Source organism: Panthera uncia, chromosome D2 (genome assembly GCF_023721935.1).
Source record: "Panthera uncia isolate 11264 chromosome D2, Puncia_PCG_1.0, whole genome shotgun sequence".
Taxonomy (NCBI): domain Eukaryota; kingdom Metazoa; phylum Chordata; class Mammalia; order Carnivora; family Felidae; genus Panthera; species Panthera uncia.
The window spans coordinates 69746432-69773884 of NC_064818.1; the positions used below are offsets into that span (position 1 = coordinate 69746432).

General features: G+C 34.1%; 1 protein-coding gene across 7 annotated transcripts in view; it reads left to right on the top strand.

The window, feature by feature from the left end:
• The window catches only part of ATRNL1 (attractin like 1), a 765177-nt gene that overhangs the window by 135456 nt on the left and 602268 nt on the right, over positions 1 to 27453 (top strand). For all 7 annotated transcript variants that reach the window (XM_049645843.1, XM_049645837.1, XM_049645839.1 and 4 more), the window contains 5 exons: positions 13006 to 13090; positions 14409 to 14617; positions 16714 to 16832; positions 21228 to 21360; positions 25513 to 25694. In XM_049645843.1, coding sequence (XP_049501800.1) covers positions 13006 to 13090; positions 14409 to 14617; positions 16714 to 16832; positions 21228 to 21360; positions 25513 to 25694 — 728 coding nt within the window. The remainder of the gene's footprint in view (positions 1 to 13005; positions 13091 to 14408; positions 14618 to 16713; positions 16833 to 21227; positions 21361 to 25512; positions 25695 to 27453) is intronic.

A 27453-nucleotide genomic window follows, 5' to 3' on the forward strand; every position in this document is an offset into this window, starting at 1 on the left:
GACCTCATTCCTGTACTTTGTTTGCTGTAGTGTGTCTCCTGATAACATAGGATCCCATGCTGCTTGATCAAACACTTCATAATTTTCAGGTTAAGACCATGTGGTTGGGAAAGCAAACTGATACTCAGAATATTTATCTCTTCTTGTCATAATGAATTGTTGGTTCAACTAGGGTGGAAGGGTCCCAATGTAGTCAACTTGTCGCTAAGTATATATATAGTTGGTGTTCTTGGGGAATGGTTTTATCTAGAGCCCAGAGTTGATATCTTGCTGTCAGGATGGATATTTGCCAGTAACGTCTGCAAGATCAGCTTTGTTTAGAGGAGCCCAGGCAATTGCCTTTCTCCATGACCTCCATCTCTCTACCATGGCTAGTGTATTTATGCTAGTATGCTAGCACTGAGGTGTTCTGTAACGGAGACTAACTGATGTTAGCTGCATTAGTTGTTTGTCTATTGTTTATTGTCTCTTCCATGTTAGATGCTCTCTGATGCCTTTAATTTATGTCACAGAGTTCTTTACATTTTGTGCTCATTCAAATATATCCATGCTCATGTTCACTCCAGACCCTCCTTCTTTCTGATCTTTCGATATTTTTTTCTGGGCTGCTGACCTGTCAGCTAGGCCACTGTTTACTGCTTTTGGGCCATTTCTCTTTGGATACGGTGTGGATGAACACACTGCCTCAAAGGCCTGCCCACTTGGGAGGTTTTTTCCTTTTTCACTGTTTTTCGAGGCCACTCCGAAGTGAGGCTGTCTATGTGATGTCTACTTTTGACTTGTGCTCACATATCAGGCTGAAATATTTGCATTTTTCTCCTCTTGGTATCTGGGCATAGAGGATTCTTCATATGACCACGGTTGTAAGATAACAGGTGTTGGTGTAACACTTGTAGGTAAAATGGGGTCTGAGCTACCGGTTCATGCACATTGTTTGTGCATCGTGATTTTGCTCATGCTTGCTCTTGGGTGCCACTTCCATTTTTATGTTCTTACTATTCTTGGTAAAAGAGCCAGCTCATGATATGAAACTCTGAACACATGGTCACTTGATAACCCATGTCACCGACTCCATCTCTACCAGGGCCAAATAATGTGGCAGAAATAAGAGTATAAACTTTTCCACCATGGATGGCATGGCCTTTGACATGTGTATGGGGTCTGCATTGGGATTTGTTCACTGGAACTTTCTGTATTTTCATGTGCTACTTTTTCCAACAGTGCCACCACCAATAGCCATAATTGTATTGGGTCATGCAACCTTAACTTCAGGGCTGTGTACCTGTGTAGGTGAACCTATAGCAGAGCTGTTCCCTACCCTAGCATGTACTCACAGCTGGCAGCCTTTCATGTTTTTCAGTATGTGGGTTGGAGTAGTATTTCCAGGACTGAAATACGCTACCTTCAGAATCCAAAGAGACCTACCAGATGGTTTGTTTTCTGCCTTTCTTGGGAGTTGCAAGATGTAGTAATTGGTCTTTCAGTTCAGATGAGCTGTCTTAGAATGTTCTTGACCACTGGATCCCTAAATATTTTACTAATATGAAATCTGAATCTTTATAGATTTTATCTCCCACCCCTTGAAGCGTATATGTCTTAACAAGGCCTCCATTGTCTTAGTCATTCCTACTCATCTGGCACAGTTAGAATGATGTCATTAAGGTAGTGGAACAATGTAACGTTCTGAAAGATGTCCAGTAGGACCAAATGTATTCTGACCGTGTTATGACAAAAGGAGGGAGACTGATCCTGAGGCAAAATTGTGAATGTATACTATGTTCTATTCCATATAAAGGCAAACTGTTTTTAATCCTTTTTTTGATAGTGTTAGCAAAGAACACATTTGCTAAAAATGGCCATTTTGCAAAGAGACGCATTTTGCATAGTGCCTGCAATTTGGGCTACTAGTTACTAGTAGGCTCTTGTCATCTTCCAGGCTTTGTTTAGTTTGTGGAGCCTAGACTGGTGATTTGAATGGAGATTTGATGGGGTCCATTATCCCTGCATTCTTTAGATTCTTGAGGGTAATACTAATTCCTGCCACCCACACTCCCTGGAATGTAACATTAGTTTAAGATATATTATCCAGGGGGTAGTTGTTTCAGAAGTTTCCACTTGATCTTTTCCACTGTGATAATCAAGGACCCAATGTCAGTGTTGTGCCATTTGCCAGAAACATGCAGGGCATGACCACTGCACAGGCCTGCAGATGTAGTGACTCATTTTGAACAGGACCTTGGCCAGGATATCATTAATTATCTCATTGCCATATATCCCTATTATAAAGAGAGGCCCTGATGACACTTTATTATCTATGGGTGTCAGTGCTAACTCAGACCTGTGTCCAAAAGTACTTGAAATGTTTGTGTTGCCTTTTCCCCTAGGTTAAGTTTACTCAAAGAAATGACCATGGGTGCCTTTGATGAAGAAATAGGGGAATTATTACCATGAACACTTGCTGTAGTATCATAGGGTTGTTCCTTTTAGGTACCAGGATTTTAAATATATCAAATCTGGACTTCAAAAATAGCTCAACTCCAGAAACTTAGCAATAAGTTGTGACATTTTATTGCAGCATCTACCATCAGCCTCCTGATCATCCATCCTTGATTTCTTCTGTTGATATAAGTTAGGTAGTAGTGTCCTACTGTCCTACTGTCTGGCTGCCTATTTTGCTTCTAGGGATGCTGCACTGTATTAAATATCTTCATAATTTTCAATAAGTTAGTCTTGACCGACACTCCCAACTTTGCTGCTTACTACAAATATTGCCCTCTATGGGGATTGGATTTTGATGGTTAAGTGTCACCGGTTGGGCTCTATTGTCCTATTGTCTCCATCAGTGAGTTCATTTCTGTTGTGGTTTCTCCTACCATCAGCTTTGGCCTGTGGAGGAGAGCCAGCACATTCTTACTGATTCTAGTGTCCCTTTCTCCATTCCATTCCTCATGGCTTTGGCAAATGGCATACCTGCTGTCTCTTTCCATAAATATAATGACTTGGTAGATTTTCTGGCATGACTTAGTATATGGACTAAGAATGCCCACGTTTATGGACTTTTTGTCCCTTGCCTTTACTCGTTTCTATGGCAGTTCTAGCATTTTGATTTTACTTAGCAAGGGCTGTATTTTTTCATGTTTCTAGGAATCTTCTTTTTCTTTTTTAGCTTTTTTGAGATATAATTGGCAAATAAAATTGTAAGATATACAACGTGTGCACTGTAATGATTTGGTATACATATACATTTGAAAGGATTCCTCCTATGTAGTTTTTTTTTTAATTTCACATTTTGTTTATTTTTTATTTTTTATTTTTATTTATTTATTTATTTTTTAAATTTTAACGTTTATTTATTTTTGAGACAGAGAGAGACAGAGCATGAACAGGGGAGGGGCAGAGAGAGAGGGAGACACAGAATCCGAAACAGGCTCCAGGCTCTGAGCTGTCAGCACAGAGCCTGACGCGGGGCTCGAACTCATGGACCGTGAGATCATGACCCGAGCCGCAGTCGGACGCTTAACCGACCGAGCCACCCAGGCGCCCCAATTTTGTTTATTTTTTAAAAATGAGTTCTTGTTTTTTCCCCAAACTCTGAATTTATATTTATATCATATTTATATATTTATTTTTATATGTAATTTATTCTTAAATTGGTTGCCATACAGCACTCAGTGCTTATCCCAACAGGTGCCCTCGTCAATGCCAATCCTCCTATGTAGTTTAATTAGTGCATCCAGAAGCTCACAGATTTTTTCTTTTCTTTTTATTTTTTTAATTTGGCATACTTTCTAGAGTAAGTTTTATTCTTTCAGCAAATTTCAGTTATATAATACTGTGCTATCAACTATAGTAACCATGTTATACATCAAATCCTCATACTTGGTTCATTTTATAACTGAAAGTTTATATCCTATTACCAACCTCTCCTCATTTCTCCTATCCCCCAGTCCCTGGCAGACACTTTTTAACTCCGTTTTCATGAGCTTGACTTTTTTTTTTTTTTAGATTTCACATGTAAAGAAAAATACCATGTAGTATTTGTCTTTCTCTATCTGACTTATTTCATTTAGCACAATTTCAGGGCAGAATTTCTTTCTTATGGCAGAATAGTATTCCATTTTGTATAGAATACACATTTTGTATGTGTATACACACATATGCAAATATATATATATATATACATATATATATACACACACACACACACACATATATACACACACATACATAAATGTATAGATATGCCACATCTTCTTTATCCATTCATGAACACTTTTATTGTTTCCATACTTGGCTACTGTGAATAATGCTGCAGTGAACATGGGAGTGCAGATATCTCTTTGAGATCCTGTTTTTTCTTTGGATATACTCATAAGTGGATTCCTGGATCATATGGTAGTTTTATTTTTAATATTTTGAGGAACTTCCTGTTTGAGGAACAGTGACAGTACAAATTAACATCCCCACCAACAATGCACAGGGTCTCCTTTTCTTCATGTTCTTATCAACATGTGATATCTTTAGTCCTTTTGGTGACAGCCATTCTAACATGTGTGACATGCATGATAGCTTATTGCGGTTCTGATTTGCTTTTCCCTGATAATCAGTGATATTGGGCACCTTTTCATGTACTTGTTGGCCATTTGAATGTCTTCTTTGGAAAAATATCTGTTGAGTTCCTCTGTCCATTTTTTAAATCAGGTTTCTTTTTGCTACTGAATTCTATGAATTCTTTGTATATTTTTGTACGTTAACACCTTATCAGATATATGATAAGATATATGGTCAGATATATAATAATTCTGTAGGTTGCCTTTCAAGGGTTATTTTAATGGTAAGCTCACACCATCTCCTAGGGTCCTTGTTAAGTCATAAATCCTGCATCTTGGGAGAGTGCTTTTAAATCAGTAAACTCTCCCTAATCCAATATAAGGTTCTGGCCTCTTTGATCGATCTCCACTTACTACCTAGTAGTATGTGTATTTCCCCAACTTCGGCCAGTATTTGCTGTCTAGGTCTTACAGATACTTTGGGGCATAGTCCCTTTCTTTCCATAGCAGTTGCAGTATGTATTTGGCTGAATTATGCTAAGCCGAGATTATTGGCTCAGTGACCAGTAGGGAAGGTGTGAACAGATTCTGAGCTGGAGCACACGTCTTGCTGGAGAGAAGCCTGCATTGTGTCCAAGCAAGGCTGAGTACTATCTATGAACGTAGGGTAGAGTGGACCACATTTGAAGTCTCAGATGATTCAGGAAATTAAAATTTGGGTAGATTCTCAGGAGTGTCAATTCAGATGTCCCCATCCCATGAGTCAGGGCCTTATTCTTTTCCTCGCAGGGCCTTGACTTTGAAATTAAACCTTCTTTGATTTGCAGACCTTCTATATTTGGCAGCCTCTATAAATGGTATATAGTACTAAGGAGGCCCTCTGGCTTTCCCAGCCTTTTGTGATCTCTTTCTAGAGCTCAGCAGGGCTAAGCAGTAGACATGCAATTTTAGTGTATTAGTAGTTAACTGTTTTCAAACATCTAATACTTCACACTAGCTGGAGTATTCTTTTCTTTGGCATACCTTCCTTATTTACCACTGGCATGGTAAATTATGGTATGGCCATCTTGTGCCAACGGCTTTTTGTGTTACACCTATCACCGGTGATGGGTTTTTCATTGGTAGCCTGGTAGTATGTGATTTAGCTCATAAACTCCATTTTATTTTCTGCTTTTCTTACATCACTCCAGGTACCAACTATCATAGTTTGGGTTCTCTGGGAAGCAGACTCTAAGATAGAGTTTAGTATTCATGATGTTCATTGAGAGAACCCTTAAGATCAATGCCTTTGAAGAGGTAGGGGGAGAAGGCAGGAATTGACAAAGGGTAAAGTTGAGTTTTGATGCTAGACAGATAACCTTAGTCAACCACACAAGGATCTCTGGAAGTAAAATTGTTGGTTGTAGTTGTTGTATGTTGGGATAAAGTGACAGGACCTTTTAAAGACCCATGTTGATCATCAATTGCATGTGGGTCATCCTTGAATTGATGAGGTCTTGAGTGAAGTGGCCCAAAGGTAGCTAAGGCAATTGCTGAAGTAGCTTGCAGCTGATGACTGTTCACTGACAGCAGTCCCAGCAACACAGATAAGAGTTCCTTCCTTGAATGATCTAGGTATCTCATATCCATGCCCGCCATAGATCTGTAACTTTCAGAAGATTAAGACCAATGAAAGTTAATTTTTCACTCATGATACGTGGCTAGTGTTGGTTGGCAGGAGAGACTAGCTTACTGTCATCACTTAGGGATCCAGGATGAAACTGATTTGTCTTTCATTCGTAATTCAGTGGTTCCATCCAGAAATAAAAGTGTCACTTTAACTTGCATTTTGTTGGCTAAGGCAAGTCATATTATCACATCCAACTTCTAGGAAGTGTGGGACTTTAATTTTACAATGGGCCTGAAGGAAGAGTACTGGATTTGTTAAATAACACCAATGTATATAACTTTTGGTATAATTGAAAGTGATGTCTTGCAGATAGTAATAAATAAAGCCTTCACCTTTTACTACCATATATGCTAAAAGGCAACAAACTTCTCCAAGTAGAATTATGTTTCATTATTATTAGTCTGATTTAATTATTCTCATGTATAATTAAAATATTAATACTGTACTGTATTGGTTCTCTTCTTCAGGGACTTGTGTACTTTAAAACTATTGTTTTATTTTACTGTAATGAAAGTAATGTTTATATTAAAAAGGATATCTTGATGATGTAGTGAGGCAGTATAATGCAGTAATTAAGATCTGGTTTTGAATACTGACTTTGCCATTTAATGACTTTAAGGAAGTTACCAAATCTACAGACTGTTTCTTTATGACATGGTGACAAAAATATTTACTCCTAAGAGTTGTTTTCAGAATTAAATATTACATAGCGTTGATAAGCATTTAGCATATTTTTTTTATTAAGTAAATGGTCACGACCATTTATTGTATGAAATTTTACCCATTTAAAAACACTATAAAGGTTTTATGTATTCTTCAGTGAATTTTATATAATGTTATCATAGTCACTTTTAAAAACAGTTAACTATTAGAAGCAACTCTGTGCTTTTCTTTTCTTTGGAGGGGGCTCCCTTGGCACTCTTTGTATATGTCTGTTAATACTTATCATGTCCTATTGTTATTCTTTGAGGGCAGGAATTCAGTCTTATTCAGTTTTATATCCGTATTTATATATATTTATATATATATATTTATAATATATTTATTATTTATATTATAAATAAATATAAGTCAATATAATATATTTATTATCTATATTATTAATATATTTATATTATTATATATATATTTATATATATATTATTTATATTATTTATATATATTTTTTGTTGTGTTATTGGGTCTTCATTACATCTAAGTTGGATTACTTAAACTAGTGATGATCCTTTTTCCTCAGTCTTATCTAAATCTATTAACCCAAATTTTACATATTTTTTCTATTCTTAGTTAAGAGTATTTGATGAATTCTTCGTCTTCCTTCCTTTAGATTGAAATACCCAAGTTAATTAATCTTTTACTCTTGGTTCTATTTTTCAAGATACACTCTTATGAAAAAAATATGGTTTAGAGAACAGTCAGAAGACAACTCCCTAATCTTTAGCATGGTTAGTAAATTGAGATGTTCACTTTTTAAATATGCAAGCAAGTATTACCTTAATAAGAAATTCAGTGGATAAAACTGGAAGCCACATGCTTTTGAGTTTTGAACCTTGCCCATTTATGTGATTTGATCAGTAGATATGTGGTCTGGTCAGTTAAATCGCACTGTTTCATAGTCTTGGACAAGCTCCCAGTACTCTTTCCATTTCTTTGGGATTGGAGTTGGAGTTATCTCTCATATGCTATGTCTTTTTTTTTTTTTTTTTTTTTTTAGTTTTCAGTGTTTCTGAAAATGGGGTATGCTTGTGGGCCTGAAACAGAAAGTTTGATTAAAAACCTATACAGGGTGCCTGGGTGGCTCAACTGGTTGAGCATCTTACTTCGCCTCGTAACGATCTTGAGGTTGGGGGGTTCGATCCCTCCTTGGGCTTGTGCTGACAACTCAGAGCCTGGAGCCTGCTTCGGATTCTGTGTCTCCCTCTCTCTCTGCCCCTCCCCTGCTCACTCTCTGTCTCTCTCTCAAAATAAATAAACATAAAAAAAGACCCCCAAACCCAAAAAACCTATACAACTGGCTGTTAAATCTCCAGATCCTCTTCCTCAACTTCTGCAGATGGGTATCTGCTCCTCCTCTACTCTGCTGAAAGAGAAGGTATTACTTTCTGTGGATGTTGATCCCAGTACCAGACCATAGCTGAAGGTGTCAGTACTATTTTGCAAACAGCGGGATTAAGTGAAAATATACATGCTTATGAATGAAACCTCTAGTTTCTTTCTTCTACTTAGGCCCAGAATACTGTTAGCCAGGTTTATAGTTTCTGGGCAAGAAATTGGAGGATTTACCTTAAAGAGTCTATCAGGCCAAGAGAAAGCATGTACAAAAACTGACCTTTGGAGGTGTTCAACTGAAATGGTCCCACTTGTGCAAAGTCCTTATATATATATGTAATATATATATGTACATATTACATATATATATGTACTATATATAGTACATATATATATGTAATATGTACATATATATATATGTAAGTCCTTTTTCATATATGAAAGTTGTTAAGAGAGTAAATCTTAAGAGTTCTTAAGGAAAGAAAATACCTTTTTTTTGGTATCTATGTGAGATGATAGATGTTTAATAAACTAACTGTTTAATCATTTCACTCTCTCTCTCTCTCTCTCTATATATATATATACACACACATATGTCAAGTCATTATGTTGTACACTGTAAACTTAGTGTTGTATATTAGTTATATGTCAATAAACAAACAAAAAGTATTCCAGCAGTCAACAATATGTCTTGGCCAGGCACAGAATTTCCAAACAGTTTTGTTTTGCTTCACTCTTCAATTTGGAAGGGCAGTGAGTTATCATTTAGACATTTGCAAAATGCTCTTAAATCTGATGAAAATATCAAACAAATAAGAAAAAGTAAATCAAAGGAAATTGATACAATACTGGAAGGATATTATAACTTCAATCTTTATGGACAGAAGATGTTACATTTATGAAGTAAAAATGTGACTTTTAAAAATAGATCATTCAGAAAACAAAAAATGGACTTTTGAAATTAAAATTAGTATAACAAATTTACAGATTTTAAGATAAAATGGAGAGTGTTCCAAAAGTATTATGAACAAAGGACAGATGTAAGATAGGATAAAAGATAAAAAATTTAAATGATTATTCCAGAAAACTTGCTGTCTGATTAATTGGGGGTGGCAAAAATAAAAAACAAAATTTTAGATGAGAAGGAAATTATCAAATGAATAATTCAAGAAAAATATCCAGGCTCCAAGTCCATGAGTTTTCAGAATGAAAGATTTCATGAAGCCCCAGAACATACTGACAGCAAAACCCATCATAAAAAGTGGAGATTGAAAGAAGATCCTAAAAGCTTATATACAGAGAAAAGAAATAGTCCTAATAAGTTGTTGGACTCAGTGGTATAGGGTCTTACGAAAGCAAAACCAAAAGCCCGATGATAGGAGAATAATACCTTCAAAATCTGAAAATGCTTTCCAAGTTAGAGTTCCAAGCACAATCAAATAATAAGTATTACAGTGGAATAAAATCACTTTCAGAATTATAGCATCTCAAAAATTTATTTCCGATGTACACTTTCTCTGGAAGCTATAGAATGATGTCTCCTATTGATGAATTTGATTAAACAAACATAAAAATTGATAAAAATTCAAATTCAAGAAATAGAGTTAATAGAGAGGAAATGTGCAGAGAATCATTAGGATGATGCAGCAGCCCTGTAGATAAGTTTGAATTGGAGAAGAAAGATGGAGTTTTAGTAGGGATGTCTTCAAAAAGTAAATGAAACTGCTAGGTAGCTTGGTGTATTAGGAAATATTGCAAAAACGTATACACATCTAGCAAAGAGTTGAGGATGAATTAGCAGCAGATATATAGAAACCTAAGCCAAAAAAAAATAATTTGCAGGGAAAATAAAAGGTTGTTTAAGAATAAAATGTAATTATAATATGCTGCATGGCTCATCTGTGAATAATATGTAATAAATCCTGAATATTGGTCTAAATAAAATGTTAAGTATGCAAGGAGGATGGAGGGAGTGGGATGTATGTATGTATTTGTCTGCATAAGAGTTAAATCTTCATCTTTCTAAGAAGAAAGTCAGTTTATCTGAAATTAAGAACCAAGTATGCCATTTAGAATAAGAAGATAAATATAAAAACGTATTGTCTAGTTTTTTATTTAGAATTCAAAGTGCTTACCTCTGTGATTCAGGAGTAGACATTGGGAAGATATGAGCATGAGAGTTTTTGTGATAAACCTTGTGGGATTATTTGACCTTTATCGTTTGCATATTCATATCTTTGGTTAAAAACAAGCAAAATAAGAACATAACACAGCAGTACAGAAACTAGGTAAGTCACAAATTAGTGGGTCAGGCGTAAATGTTAAAATAATGGTTCTGGGAAGATTGGTATATGTTAATACATAGGAAGATCTGGGAAATATGATATGTGGGAAAAATTAAACTAGATCCCTGGAATATATTCGAAAATAAATTCCAAATGGATTGAAGATCAAAATGGTAAAAGACAAACTGTGCATCCAACCTTTAGAAGAAAATTGGAGATTATCTGTAAAATCTTGAGTTAAGAATAAAAAGAATAAATCATGAAGAAATGAAGAAGAAGAAGGAGGAGGAAGGAGGGAGGGAGGGATGGAGAGGCAGAAAGAGAGGGAGACACAGAATCTGAAGCAGGCTCCAGGCTCTGAGGTGTCAGTGCAAAGCCCCCACAGGGGGCTTGAACTCACAACCACGAGATCATGACTTGAGCCAAAGTCAGATGCTTAACCAACTGAGCCACATAGGCGCCCCTACTTATCCTTTAGATACAGGTAAGCTCAGATTGTTGGGTCACTATTTTCTAGACTCCAGATGCTTCCAAATGATCTTAAAGATTCTTCTTTGAAGATTTTTGTTACAAACTAGTATCTGGCAGTCTTTCTCTTTGATCTGACTCTTTTTTGTTTCATTTCTTTGAAGCATATTCAGGTTTCTAATTCTGTTGTTGGAATACTACAAATAATACAATTTGTAAATCACTTGCTGTGTGTGTATGTGTGTCTGTGTGTGTGTGCGCGAGTGTTGGGGTTGGGTGGAATTATTGAAATCTGTCTCTAACATTTCCATCTCTTTTTTTCTCAAAGCCTGTGCATTTTACAGGTCACCGTTTCTTTCCAAATGGGAACAATCTTTCAGAATTTGCTACAAGTACACTTTTAAATATCAAGTATTTATAGACATAATTTATAGAAAATCAGAGGTAATCAACTGGGCCTTAAGCAAATTGCTTAACTTTTCCTAGATCTAATTTTTCATTTCCAACTTATAATACTTGCTCAGTCAACTTCACTGGATTCTGATAAAGATAATTTTAAAATTATGTATATGAGTGCACTTTGGAAGTTTTATAGTACTATACACATGTAAGCACTCTTCTTAAATGAACATGTAAACTTGGCAGACTATTAATCCTATATATAGGCCTCTTTAATAGTATTTCCCAAAATGTGATATCGAGAGCATTGGCTCTTGGGAATATTAATGTGAAAAGTATTACATGAAAAGTGCTTCTGTGGATATAATATTGGGAAAACACTGTGTTAGGTATAGCTAGACTTCTGTAGGTCTACTTTGTCTTTTGAGAGTATATAATAGGCAGATGTATTTTGTGAACTAAAGACAGATTATACAAACTAAAGAATACCCTCTTTTGTGGGGAGGATTTATGTTCTTTGGAATAGACTTTGGGACATAAAATTCAAGATGTATGTTATTGCTCTTAGTCTTCTAGTTTCATTTTCTAAACTTTGATTTTGTTTTTTCTAACTTCTTTGATCTTAATTAGTAGTAACATTAAAATAAAACCGAATTATTCTTTTATTCCTAGTGTTATAGACATAACTACATAAATAGGAAAACAATTTATTACAACTTTAACTTTTACAACTAACTGTATTTTATTTTCTTGTTCCAAAAAGGCTTCTATACTACCTAAAAATAAAATTTGTTTTTAAAAGCTTTTACATGTATGTACTTTTATTAAATATCAATGTCTGCCTTTAGATATGTCATGTCTAAGAAGATGAAATCTAAAACACTGTCCCGAGAATATCACTGAAAACTGAATCACTTAACATCTCAAAAGCTATGTTAGCTTGAGGCTAGGTTATATTGAAATAATACACAGTTTTCTTTAACCATTTTCCCATATTTTTTATATAGCTCATGAATTATTTAGTTTTTTTTTCTATTCTTTTTTTGCAACAGAAGTTACTTTATTTTACATAAAATGAACACTATTATTTTGAAATATCAGATGGTTGAAATGATTTAAATATTTTCTTTTGATGATTCTGTTTTTAGGCATTTCACTGAATATTATATATTTCATTTAATTTTGTAATAAGCATGCGTATACAATTTGATTTAGTAATTTAACTTTCTAATAGGTTTATTTAGTATTGACAATTCATGTAATTTACTATATGAACCTCTGTTTGTTTAATGAAGATATGTCTTTGGAATTATCCTCCAATGTAAAGTTAACCTCATTCTTTCCTTTCAATTTTGCTGTTCTCGTACACTTAAATTTATTTGTGGGAATTTTATGTAGAAGTTATTTTTACTTAAGGAATGATGTTAGTTGAGTTATGATACTAAATTGTAGGTCATGGCAAATTAATGAAAGGCTTCCTAATTGTAATTATTGTGTCTTTAATTTGACCAATGATTATTTTATAGTATTTGTCTTAATTTATTGTTTTATTTCATTTTTTTTTTGCCATTCTCTTTTTTTCTAGCTTGTGATGAATGGAAAATATTACCGAAACCAAATCTTCATAGAGATGTCAACAGATTTGGACACTCTGCAGTTGTCATTAATGGGTAAAAGGCATATATTTATCAGTCGTACTATCCTCATATTCTGTTACTATTTAAAAGGAAATATTATTTGTACTTAATGGCATTAGGTATCCCTAGTCTACCATGGAATACATTTTGGTTTGTTAACCATATCCTTTATTCCTTTGTGTTCAAATATATTTAAGAGAAAGGGGAGCGAAGAAAGAGTGCTGAGATAAAACTTCAGATACTTTTAAAAAATTCATCCTGCCTTCTTTCCTTTTAGTAGAGATCAGACAAAGAATGACTTCTTTTAAAAAGATCAAACTAAAATGATAGAAAGGATAGCCCCATATTTCTAACAAGGAGAGCAAGGAAAGGGTGAAGAATTAGGTTCTCATTTTAGTTCTGTCATTAAATGCATGACTTTTGACAAGGAAAGGGAGAAGAATTAGATTCTCATTTTAGTTCTGTCATTAAATGCATGATTTTTGACAAGTCCCTTTATCTCTCTGGGATTTACTATCTTTATATCCCTTGAGATTTGGGATGGGACGAGCATTAAGTTACTTTCTTCCTTTAGGTTAGTATTATTTTTCTATTTCTATAGCAAAATTTGGTAATGTGGCAGGAAACTATGCCAGCTCATTCATTAGCTTAAAATTTGTAATTCATAATGACATTCTTGTAAGTTCATTTTATCACCACCTTACTCTAATTTTGTAAAACTTCTTCAATATGATACTAAAAGCAGGTAGAAGTTAACCACAATGAAACTCTGTAATTGGTATCAGTTAGCTTTCAGAATAGTAACAAATGAAATTCAGAGTTTACACATAACACCCCACCCTTCTTTGTTGAAATATTGTGTTATATTGACTTTTATTTTACTTTCTAAATAATAAAAGATACTACTGAAGTATTTTCTGATCTTTTTCTATTTATTATGTTAATAATATTGAAATTAATTGAAGTTAAAATTATGCTCTTTTGAAGGCATGTCAAACTTCTTTGTCACTGGTAGTTGAATTAATTTAATAATTGTCTGGATTTTCCTTTCCAAATTAAAATTTTGAATATCTTTTTGATTGTTTTACTCTTGGTCCTACTATTTTATAAGAGGATGGTAAAACACTGTAAGAAAGACTCTGTACCTAATATCTAAATTCATTGTCAGTATTCAAAAATTATAATTCTAGATAGCAGTTCTAAAGCGTATCTTATCCATGTATAGCACTTTCTATTTCTAAAAAAATTGCTTCCTTGATGAAATGCAAAATGTATACTTAAATTTATTTTTGAAACTAATTCATTAGAGTTTTCTTAATATTGTTTCTTTAATATTCTGTTTTTTTAATAGGTCCATGTATATATTTGGAGGATTTTCTAGTGTACTCCTTAATGATATCCTTGTTTACAAGCCTCCAAACTGCAAGGCTTTCAGAGATGAAGAACTTTGTAAGAATGCTGGTCCAGGAATAAAATGTATTTGGAATAAAAATCACTGTGAATCTTGGGAATCTGGGAATACTAATAATATCCTTAGAGCAAAATGCCCTCCTAAAACAGGTAAAGTTTTTTTTTTTCCCCTCCCCTCTGGCATAAAGCTTCTTTACTTGGCTAGAAGTTGTAATGCATTTTGCTTATAAGCATTACTTATAACTTAAAATGGAGAGGGGGTTGGAAACATAAGAGACTCTTAAATATAGAGAACAACCAGATGGGCTAAATGGGTAAGGGGCATTAAGGAATCTACTCCTGAAATCATTGTTGCACTATATGCTAACTTGGATGTAAATTTAAAAAAATAAAATAAATTATAAAAACAAACAAAAAAAAAGATAATTTCTATTTCCAAAAAAATTATCTATAGCTTTTAGAAATTAAAAATTCATAGTCCTTTAATTAAGAATTTTCATGTTTGAATGTAGCAATGCTTAATAATTTAATTTTTTTTAATAGCCCTTTTTAGATTTCTCTTTTTAATTCTATATGTATTATTACACATATAAAATTTTATGAGTAACCTGGTCATATATATGTATGTACTATTTAACTATATAAGTAAAAAATGTTTTAAAGTATACTCTTTCTGGGGCACCTGGCTGGCTCAGTCAGTTAAACGTCCAACTTTGGCTCAGGTCATGATCTCACAGTTCGTGAGCTCGAGCCCCAGGTCGGGCTCTGTGCCGACAGCTCAGAGCCTGGAGCCTGCTTTGGATTCTGTGTCTCCTTCTCTCTCTGCCGCTCCCCCACTCATGCTCTGTCTCTGTCTTTCAAAGATGAATAAATATTAAAAAAAAATGTCAACCTCCTTCATGAATTGTTTCAGTGGGATAAACATTTCCCTTCCCTTTGCCCACCTGGACTTCCTTTACATTGCTGCCTTAACACAGCTCTCAGGCTAGTGTTGGAGTTAGTTACATAGGTGCCCATCTTCCCCACCATGCTTCTTGTCGAGTTCATGTACCTTAAAATGCTGAAAACTGGGGTGCCTGGGTAGCTCCAACCAGTTAAGCATCTGGCTCTTGACTTTGGCTCAGGTCATGATCTCGCAGTTGTGAGTTCGAGCCCCGTGTCTGGCTCTGTGCTAACAGTTCAGAGCTTGGAGCCTACTTCAGATTCTGTGTCTCCATTTCTCTCTGACCCTCCCTGCTTATGATCTGTCTGTCTGTCTCTCTCTCTCTCTCTCTCTCTCTCAAAAATAAATAAACATTAAAAAATAAATAAAGTATACTCTAAGAAATATTGTGTTATTGGGGTGCCTAGGTAGCTCAGTCAGTTAAGCGTCGACTTCAGCTCAGGTCATGATCTCATAGTTTCTGGGTTCAAGCCCTGTGTCGGGCTCTGTGTTGACAGCTCAGAGCCTGGAGCCTGCTTCAGATTCTGTGTCTCCCTCTCTCTCTGCCCCTCCTCCTCTTACGCTCTCTCTGTCTCAAAAAATGAACAAACATTAAAAAAAATTAAAATACTGTGTTTCTAAGAAATAAAGTGAAATAATTTATTCTGTATTTGGTGGTTTTTTTCTTCTTTAATATTGCCAAGCCAACCACAGATCTCAAAGATTTTCTAGAATTTTGATGACTAATGTTTTAGTTTAATACTTTTTATAAACTATTGAATAAATAAATAAAATGCAAAACATTACTAGTAAATATTTATGAATAAATGATTTGGATAAAAATTGTCCAGTTTTCTTCAGATGGGTGGGGTTTTATGCATTTTTTCATGCTATAATTAGCTATGTATTTTATAATACATTAGAAAGTTTTGTCAGTCTGTGATAACTCAGATGTCTCTAAATATCTTTATGAAGAATGATAAACAATGTGTATTTATTATAATGTTTCTTTTAAATGTTAGTAATGCTTTTTTCTAGTAAAATACCTGTAAGTCTTTTTCCTCCTCCATAATGGATAAATTTTAAATGGCTGTAGGATCTTGGTGGATTGAATAATTAAAATGAGAGTGGCAGGTATCTCAAAACTTGTAAATACAATTAAACTACAGAGTTACCTTCATGTTGAAGAAGTTATTTTGATGGTGATGGCCATGTTTATGTTGTAAAAAGTCTTAGTGATTCTTAAACATTAAAAATGTGTGAATCGCGAAGTGTGACGTTTCCTTTCTCATCCTGATGTGTTCGTCTCCCATTTGCGTCGCAGCTCCTCCTGATGACAGATGTTACAGATACGCGGATTGTGCCAGCTGCACTGCCAATACAAACGGGTGCCAGTGGTGTGACGAGAAGAAGTGTATTTCAGCAAACAGTAACTGCAGTGTGGTTAGTATTTAGGGGTAAATGGTGATGTAGCTACCATGGCTGCTTTCTCATCATTTCTTACCATTTCTAATTTCTAATCATTAGCCTACCATTTGGTACCGAAAGCACTTTGCACATCAACACACTTAGGAAGTGTGTAGGGAACCACTGCTGTGCTATGTTGTAAATCGACTCTAGTTTCTTGCTAAAATTTGTCAGATTCTGTTTTGATTTCAGGAACTTTTACTTCCTCCTATGTCTTTTAAAAATAAACTATAGGGGCACCTGGGTGGCTCAGTCGGTGAAGCGTCCGACTTCAGCTCAGGTCATGATCATGGTTTGTGGGTTTGAGCCCCGTGTTGGGCTCTCTGCTGTCAGCACGGAGCCCGCCTCAGATCCTTTGTTTCCATCTCTCTCTGCCCCACCTCCCCCTGCAAAATAAATAAGAATTAAAAAAAGACTGTAATTATAAATGTAGTCTTCTGTGTTGATCGACGTAGGATCATATAGGTAATAAGTATAAAAATAAGTATATGAGTATAAAAATTATTTCCATAGGATTCTTGTCAGACATGCACGTGCACAAGAGTGGTGTGGTCTGATGTTTTGTTTACATGCTTTGTGTTTAAGTTTAACCTGAGGTTGACAAGGGTAGTTGCCTTTTACCTGTCTTTAGGTCAGTGGTCCTCAACCAGAGGCAGTTTGTGCCTTAAGGGATATTTGGCAACGTGTGTAGACATTTTTCGTTGTCACAAGTGGCATCTAATAGAGTCAAGGGTTGCTGTTAACATTCTGTAATGCATGAACTCTCCCACCGAAAACAATTATCTGGCTCAAAGTGTCAATAGTGATGAGTTTGAGAAACCGTACTTTGGTAGACAACTGGAAAAAATTATAAAATTAACGTTTTTGGTAGATGAAAATGGATTAAAAGCAGCAGAAATTAACCTTTTAAGTGGGTAGAATCAAAATGTCCCAAGTTTTGAAGAAGACGTCAACAAATTGAAAGAAAAATTTTTAAAAGTATTAACAAGTATAAGATTAAGGGATTAAAAACCGTGTGCGGTAGGACTAAAGATTCTCTTACTGGGCTACAGCTAAAACAACTATATAATGTGCTTACAAATTTTCAACTAAATATAACATACTTCTTTTTCTGAATTTTTATTAATCACCAAAAGTATTGACCTGTTTTTTAAGATAGCATGCAGACGTAAAAGGTGAAGAAAAGGGAGTTTGAAAACTAAGTGAGAAATTTTTATTGTATCATCAAAAAATTTTCCTCAGTATATAGTCATATTTCAAAATATTTGCTTTATGATTCTATTCTAAAATAACATTCAAAAATTAAAATGGAGGAAACTTTTCAGTTATTGACTTACCTGACTGAAACCTTTTTTTCATACATATTGTGTTGGTATATACTTACCAGGAATATAAGTTGGTTTGATAACAGATATACTTCAATTTTATTTGAGTTTTAATGTTAGTATGGTATGACTCTGCTTTGAAAATTTGAATTATTTTTTATATTTGTATTAATATTCATCTAATGGGGGTTATTTTAGTGAGTAATGTGGATATAGGAGTTAAGTGAAATAAAGTATGGGAATAAGGGACTAAAATGGAGAATGTTATTAAATAAAAATTGCAAGCATATTGTGTTTCAAGCTTTGTTGGACAGCCCTGGGTTTCGACATTGTGTTTAGACATTTATGCTAAATGAAAATACACGATCTCAAAAATTGTGTTATGCAAATTGCTATCAAGTAGTCTTTTCATAGAGTGACCTTTTAGTTTATATTTTATTTTTTATAATGCTATGTTAATAAGGAAAGCACTGGATGTAATAGTATAAGTGAGCAGATGGCACTCACTTGTAATTTAGACTTTGATGTAACGTCTTTTAGACGGTTTTATAAAGAGGTCTGGTGATTAAGCTAAACCAAATGCTAATGGTTACAGAAAGGTCTGTGAGATTTTAGTGTAATGATGTCCGTTGATACCCTATTTCATTATTTAGTCGTATTTACTTCATCTTGCATACTTTGTGCACTAACAGCTCAAATATCCTGATTGTTTATCTGGTTCGTTAGGCCAAAAAATACCAGCCATGTTTCAGAATAACAGTCAGCTTTCTTTCATCATTGATTAAATTGGCCCCGTGTGTGATTTCATCTATTATATTGGTTCAGTGTCAGCAGATGAATATACTGTTTGTAATGAAGAGCAGTTATTTGGAAGGTGACTCTAACGATGCCATTGTTAGTCTGAAGACTGGCATGAAATAGTTATTCTTCCTTTTATTCAGTTGTTCCGTCATTCTGTCATTTTTATAGGTTATTCTATTTACCAGATGATTCAAGTAATTGTTTTTCTTTTCAATTAGCTGAAAAATGTTTCGGACTATACTCTAATTATCATATAGAATAGTGCTAAGATTTATATTCCATATGAAAACAAAGCTACGAATTAGAAAAAGTAACAATAAAAAGTATATATGTTCTGAATGAAAATGTGGTGGTTAAATAATGTGAGATTTTAAAAAAATATGGGCACCTGGGTGGCTCAGTCAGTTGAGTATTGGACTTCACTTTGGGTCATGATCTCCTGGTTCGTGAGTTAGAGCCCCACATTGTCCTTGCTGCCCTGGGTGCCGGATCCCGCTTCAGATCCTCTGTCTCCCTCTCTCTCTGCCCCTCCTCCACTCAGACTCTCTCAAAAATAAATAAAAACATTAAAAACATAAAAAATATCTTCTCTGATTTTCTTAGGATGAATAAAGCTGAACATTAATTATTATTTAGTTACTTTTTATCTGTTACCTTATAGTATATGTAATTTGCTCTACAGAAATTAACACCTCTGGAATGGAGGTGACTGCAATGTATTTTACATGGGAAATGACTCTAGTTTATAAATAAATGTTTGGTGGGTGACATTTAAATTGTCTAAGATGATAAAAGTTGCTTCAACCATTTTTAAAGTTTGTTTGAGAGACAGAGAGAGAGAGAGAGAGAGAGACAGAGAGAGAGAGAGAGAGAGAGAGAATGAGAATGAGCTGGGGAGAGGCAGAGAGAGAGGGAGAGAGAATCCCAAGCAGGCTCTGTGCTGTCAGTACAGAGCCTAGTACAGGGCTGGATCTCATGAACCTATGAGATCATGACCTGAGCCGAAAGCAAAAGAGGCTGACCCTTAACAGACTACGCCACCCAGGCACCCTGCTTTAACCATTTTTATATGTGGGATAGTTATAAGTAAATTTTAACTGTTAACTTTATTGACTGAAAAGAAATATTTAGCTCTGTTACATTAGAAAGCTTGAGGTGAGTATTTATGTGTGTGTGTGTGTGTGTGTGTGTGTGTGTGTGTGTGTGTGTGTATGAAGATTGAAGTGGAGCACAGATGCAGCATTAAAGTCCTTTGTGGTTTTTCTCAAGAGTCATGGAAAGAATTGAGCCAAAAATTGTTATCATATTAATACTATCATGTGAAGTATCTGAATCTTGGTGTGTGTAGGGAACTACCTGCAGAGTTCCTATGTTGCCCATTTTTTTCTTTTTTGACCTTTAATCTTTAATCTCTTCATACTGGGATTTAGTTGACGTATGATTACGCTGTATAGTAGGATTGATCAAAGTGTAACTTCAGCTTCTTTGCAGTCACCTTAAAAGAAACATGACAGATACAGGAGAAATGTCAGTTGACCAAAATTATTATTTAGTGTCTGTGAGAGTAACATTAGTTTGAGTTATTGAGAAAATAATTTATGTTTATCATCTCTTCAATTTTTACTACTTATCATTTCTACTTAGTGCGTGATAGTTTTATTACAACTAGAATTTTGTTCCATGTGCTCATTAAGAAAAATGACTCTGCATTGGCCTTATTTATTGAATTGGAAGCTTGTTATCAGATTTAATAGAGTAGGTTTTCATTTGGTGGTTTCTGTTTCAGATTGTGGAAATTGTAAATTATTTCCAATAAGCATATATTCTAGTTCCAGCAGTTATAGTTTAAAGAAATGAGTAAGAGAGATTCTGATTCAGTAGAGTTGGATTTGGGGTTAGAAATCTGAACTTAAAATTTTTATTTTTTTAATGTTTATTTTTGAGAGAGAGAGAGAGACAGAGACAGAGACAGAGCATGAGCGGGGGGAGGGGCAGAGAGTGAGGGAGACAGAATCCGAAGCAGGCTCCAGGCTCTGAGCTGTCAGCACAGAGCCCTACGTGGGGCTTGAACCCACAAACTGTGAGATCATGACCCCAGCCGAAGTCGCTTAACCAACTGAGCCACCCAGGCACCCCAGAAATCTGAACTTTAAAATTCATGTGGTGATTTATATATACATTGACATTTAAAAATCATTGCTATACAGGGGTAAAAAATAACATGCTTTATCTCTTAACTTTCTAGTCCGTGAAAAACTATACCAAATGTCATGTGAGAAATGAGCAGATTTGTAACAAACTCACCAGCTGTAAAAGCTGTTCGCTAAACTTGAATTGCCAGTGGGATCAGCGACAGCAAGAATGCCAGGCTTTACCAGGTAAAGATTTCAGTCCAGTAAATGAATTTTATAGCCTACAGATGAATACCATTATAGTAAAGAGCATTTACTAAGACTTTCCAGTTTCAAATAAATGATAATATTGGAGTAATAATAGCATTGTTTCCATAAAAATAATTTGTATGTTTCCTTCCAGTTCTTCTAAGATGTTCATAATTTCTCTATTTATTATAATAATACTATTGACTTGATCAGAATCCTTTTTTAATTTAAAAAAATTCTGTCCTAAAAATATAGAAAATAATAAGCACTCAGGCTAATATCCAGATTTTAATAAATGTTAACATTTGATCTATTTGGTTTGCTTCTTATCTTTGAAATTCTGGGAACTATTTTTACTACTTTTTATTATCAATTATAACATTTATAATAAGTTTTATATGATTTAATGAGAATCTAAGTTATGTAAACCAGAGCAAAGTCCATTAAAAAAAGCAATTTTAATTTATTTTTTACACGTATCATTCTTCTTAGTAAACCCTGAGTACTCTTCCTTTTAAATATAAAAGATAAAATTAGAAAATCAAAAAGTAATATAGATACTTAAACCAGTTCCATCTTCTTGTTATACAGGTAAGTGAGACATACGTTGTTTAGGGACTTGTTCAAAGTTGCATGGTTTGTAAATGGCAGGTGTAACTATTAACTGGGTGTTTTATTTCAGTTCAGTGTTTTGCTTTTCTGTATTCCATGGTTTTTGATTGTTTTGTTATATTTTTCAGAGAAAAATTTCTAACTTACGTAATTCTAAAACATCCTTGAAAATTCCATCATAGGATTTATGTCATGCTTGGAAGTTCATGTAATAAAATAAAAAAAATAGATTGCCTTCAAAAGTACCATTAAGATTCTAGAATGTTTATGTAAATTTTAGGTTTTGTTTATATACTGACGTTTAAAGTTTTTAAACGGGATACACGCATGTGTGTGTTCACTTTGAAAAAATTAGAGAATATTAATGAACTGCTAGGTTTTGAGAAGCAATAGTGAGGTGATATTAAACTTGAAAGTAACATTGATATCTGAGTGTTAAATGCTAAAATCAACATGTAGATCAGTAAAAATACTTACAATGTTGTTTTAAAAATCTTGGACACAAGGGGCAACTGGGTGACTTAGTCAGTTAAGTGTCTGACTCTTGATTTTGGTCAGGTCATAATCACGGTTCGTGAGTTCAAGCCCCATCTTGGTCTCTGTGCTGACAACACAGATAAATGTATATGTTTAAAGGAATATTGCTTTAAGAAGAAGAGAATTTGATTGCCAGTGGAAGTTTGGAAAAATAAGTGGTTATCTACACATTGCCCAGGAAAGAATTTTGATTTGGTATAAGGGCTCCACTTGGCCAGGCTATTTCTGTGGAGAATAATAAATACCATACAACAAATACAATATAAAATGCATTATAAACTAACTTCCTGTGTTCTACGTTCATATTTACTAAGCAACCAACTAGGTATAGTTTGTTTTTCCCTATGCTGGTCTCAAGGAAGTGAATGCTGTAAATAGAGGACGCTGTCTATACTGTTGCACTTTAAAAAAATTTTTTTTAAACGTTTATTTATTCTTGAGAGACAGAGACAGGGATGAGTGGGGGAAGGGCAGAGCGAGAGAGTACACAGAATTTGCAGCAGGCTCCAGGCTCTGAGCTGTCAGCACAGAGCCCGACGTGGGGCTTGAACTCGACTGTGAGATCATGACCTGAGCCAAAGTCGGACATTTGACTGAGCAGCCCAGGTGCCCCCTGTTGCACTTTTCTAGGAACATTTGTGAATTGCATTTTTTCATTGATCTCATATAAACTCGGAAATTTGCATTTATCTCACTAAACGCATTTTAAAAATTTACTGCTTCTCATTTAACTCTGAAGCTGAGTTGATGCTCAATACTATAAAAGCCTAAACCATAAAAACATTTGGGTCAGCCATATACTTCAGTTTAGTCTCAAAGACACATGTATTTGTGTCCATTTGTATGATTTTTCACCTAGGTATTTGTCACAAAAGGAGACATGCAAAAGAAATTTAAATCCTCCCTTGATTCAGTAAGGTAAAAAAAAAAAAGCCATAACTGAACAAAGCTTTTGCACTGCTTCCTTGAAGTAATTAGGTACTTTGGATTCCAGAAGACAAGTGCTATAGGTGTAGCCTGAAAAAGAAAATAAAAGTATTATAAACAATCTTATTAAATGACAATTATAGTTTATTGAGAGATTACTGTGTTCTAGGTACTGTTCATGGTACCCAATTCAGTAAGACAGCAGTTATTAAAGAACAGGAGGCCCCTGTTTATGGACTCTTTGAGAGGGTCCATGAGGTCAAAACTAGTAATACTAAAATATTATTTGCTTTTTAAATTCTCATTCTGTCATGGGTTTACTCTGGAGTTTTCTAAAGGCATGATTCTAATAGATTGGAGAAGTAGATATGAGAATACAATTGTCTTGTATTAAACCAACATTAAAGAGATTTGCAAAAATATACAGCAGCTACACTATTTTTAATTTTTGTTTGTTTTGGATACTCTAATTCTTGTAAAATAAAATACACTATTTATTTTAAGTTGAAATGATTATCTCCAAATATTTTATTATGAAAATCTTCAAACATATAGAAAACTGGAAAGAATGGTAGAGAGGACACCAACCCATTACCCTTACCCTAGATTCTACAATGAACATTTTGCTCTGCTTTATCCCTGCTCTGTCTATCCATCCCTCTATTCATTCATCGGGCCATCTTAATTTTTTTCATGCCATTGTCCTAAACTGTCGGCTGCTGTCCCTCAGGGAGAGAATTTGATGATACATGTCCTTTGGGCCTGTGTATAGCATAAAGGCAAAAACACCCCAAGAGATGGAAGACTATGTTTGTAATGCATTTTTAAATTCCAATTTTAGGTGAATAGATACATATATTTTTAAATGGTCAATTTTAATTTTTAATATGATCAAAGCCAATAGATAAAAAATCCCTACAGAAAAGATCTGTGAGGTCCTCAATAATTTTTAAGAAAAAAAAGGGGGGGTCTTGAGACCAAATGTTTGAGAATTGCAGCTTTAGAACAATTCCATAAAACTTGTACTAATCCATCTAAAGCTGAAAGGGCGGAAGGCACTGATAAATGTAATATGGTATGGAAACTAAAATGTAGTCAAATTTTATAGATCAGTGTTTTAATGAAGCACTTCAGTCTTAATTAGTTATGCTAGAGCATAACTTTATAATGTGTTTATAAATATGGTTTAGACAATAGGCACTCTTTTAAGTTCAACTTGTATTATAAGGATCAACCACTATTATTGAATAGTGTGTTTAAATGTTAGAAAGACCTGCATACCTGTTTAAAAATAAACATCGAAAAGCAAAGATTATGGGACGCCTGGGTGGCTCAGTCAGTTAAGCATCTGACTTCAGCTCGGGTCACAATCTCGCGGTTTGAGTTCGAGCCCCGTGTTGGGATCTGTGCTGACAGCTCAGAGCCTGGAGCCTGCTTCGGATTCTGTGTCTTCCTCTTTCTCTGCCCCTTGCTTGCTCACATTCTGTCTCTCTCTCTCAAAGATAAATAAACATTAAAAATAAATAAATAAAAAGCAAAGATTACAGCTTCTTTATTAAACATAAATGATACTTCTCTCTCCACACTTATAATTAAAGAATCAAAGAACCCAACTTATATTAAAATAGTATACCTGAACTGTGGAAATTAGATTTGGAAAAGAGGAATAACTTTGAATTTGCTTGTTATATGCTGGTTATTTTTCTTTAAAGTGATCTTGTGTAATGTAAGCTGGACCCGGGGATGTAAATACAGTAGTGATTTTACTAGTTAACATACCGTATGCCAGTACACTAAAAAACCCTGCAAACAGTCAACACATTTTAACAGATATTATAGAGCTATAGCTTATATTGTGCTTAAGAATTAAAGAAAAAAATTAGGATCTTCTGTTCTTCTTTTCCACCAAACTATTAGATAAGTTTTGTTTTAAATTATATTGATATATTTAAAATTTTTATCATTAAAAGTTGTTTAAACAAATATAGAAATTGTATTTAGAATTCTAAAATAACTGAAAAATATAAATGCTTTTTGATAATCTAAAAATAAGATATAATTTTTTTTGACTAGCTCATCTTTGTGGAGAAGGATGGAATCATATTGGTGATGCTTGTCTTAGAATCAATTCCAGTAGAGAAAGCTATGACAATGCAAAACTTTATTGCTATAATCTTAGTGGAAATCTTGCTTCATTAACAACCTCAAAAGAAGTAGAATTTGTTCTGGATGAAATACAGAAGTATACACAACAGGTAATAACTCTTGTTTATATTATGGAAATATGCAGAAAGTCCTATACTTACTAGCAATGGTTCATTCTTTTTGCTTCTAAATAAATTATTTTTACTAAATTTTGGAGGTAAAAGTGAAACTGACTGCAAAAATCAATTAGCAGTGGACTTATTCTGTATATGTATTTGGGAATAAAGTTTTCTAGATTACACATCTTGGTTTCACACAGTAAACCACTGCATTTCTTACCAAGAAGTCATTTCATATGAATAAATACACTTAAAATACATGTGCATAAAATTTAAGAATTTGTTCTGAAGCGTAATTACTTCATAATTTGAGATGTCCCTTATAATTAAAACACTAGACCCAACACATTGGTTATATGTATTTTTCGGTGAATGTGTATGTGTGTTGTGAGTTGGGTTTTTGAATTATGTGATTTTCTAGGTGTAGATTTGCTTGAAATAATGTAATAAAGGTTAGCAGGACAAAAACCAGTTTGTAAAGTATGTGGAAGATATTGGAACATACAACACCTAGAAACAGTTTCAATATTTCAGGGAGTTTTATGGAAGATATTTCTGTAAAAAATTGAGTATTTCTTTGAAAATTGTATCAAGATATTATTTTATAAGACATTTCTAATAGGAATTCACAGTATTTATTTTTTACTCTTGGGATATTAAAATATAGTCAACTCTTAAGAGTAGATTATGTAAGGAGATTTGGAAATAATTTACTAAATCTAGTTATGAGAAACTTTAGTTCATGTGCTTAATTGAAATATGCTAGTATAAACTGTCATAGCATCATAGAAGCTTTCTGCATTTTGTTTCAAAAATAAAATTAGAACTCAAAAGAGATCAAGTAAGTGGTAAGACTAAACAATAATATATACCTTAAATCTGAAACTTGTATTAGTTTTGGCCTACTGTTGAAGAAAAATATATACACACATATACATACACACCCTATGGTAAATAATGCACAAAGTGGCATAATTTCTATACAAATAATGGATGTATGTCTCTAATACATCTGTTACTCACGAATGTGTGAAACTGTATTACACCAGATTTCAACAACTTTATTTTGACCTTCAATTATGGCTTTTATTTGGACAAATACTCTATTGATACTCCAGAACTCCACTCCATATAGGACAGAGGAGACAATTTTGGCTTGAAACTATTTTAGAGCAAATGTTACCAATTACTTGCCATAGAAATACATAATGTTTTCTTGGTATAGCTGATTTTAAAGAAGCATTGAGGACAGTATTATCAAAGTGATGTAGAGCATGGAATTGGACATACTGCTTATCTTTAAAACTTAGTAGCAAGTTAATCTCTCCAACCCTGTAACAGGGGTAATAATCATAGCTACTTTGCATGTTTATTGTGAAAAAAAAAAAAGTGAGATAATGCATATAAAGAGTATAAATTTTATTGAGTGTTTACAGTAATTATCATTATTGTTTGCATTTTAAGGGTTGTTATTTTGGTATCACTGTTTGGACTGCTGCTGTTACTACTATTTCTAGAAATCATTATTTAGAATTCGTAGGTATCTAAATGAATTTATTTGATGAATAGTTAATACTTATATTAATTGTGGAAAAGGATATGCCCCAGAGTATTTTAATTTTTCCATGGTGAATGACAAATTCTCCTTGCCACGCTGGCCCCACCGCCCTGTATAGTTGTATTAGGACCTTTAATCTCTTCAGATCATTCCTGATTTATGGTGAAGAACGGGTAACTGATTTTATTTTTA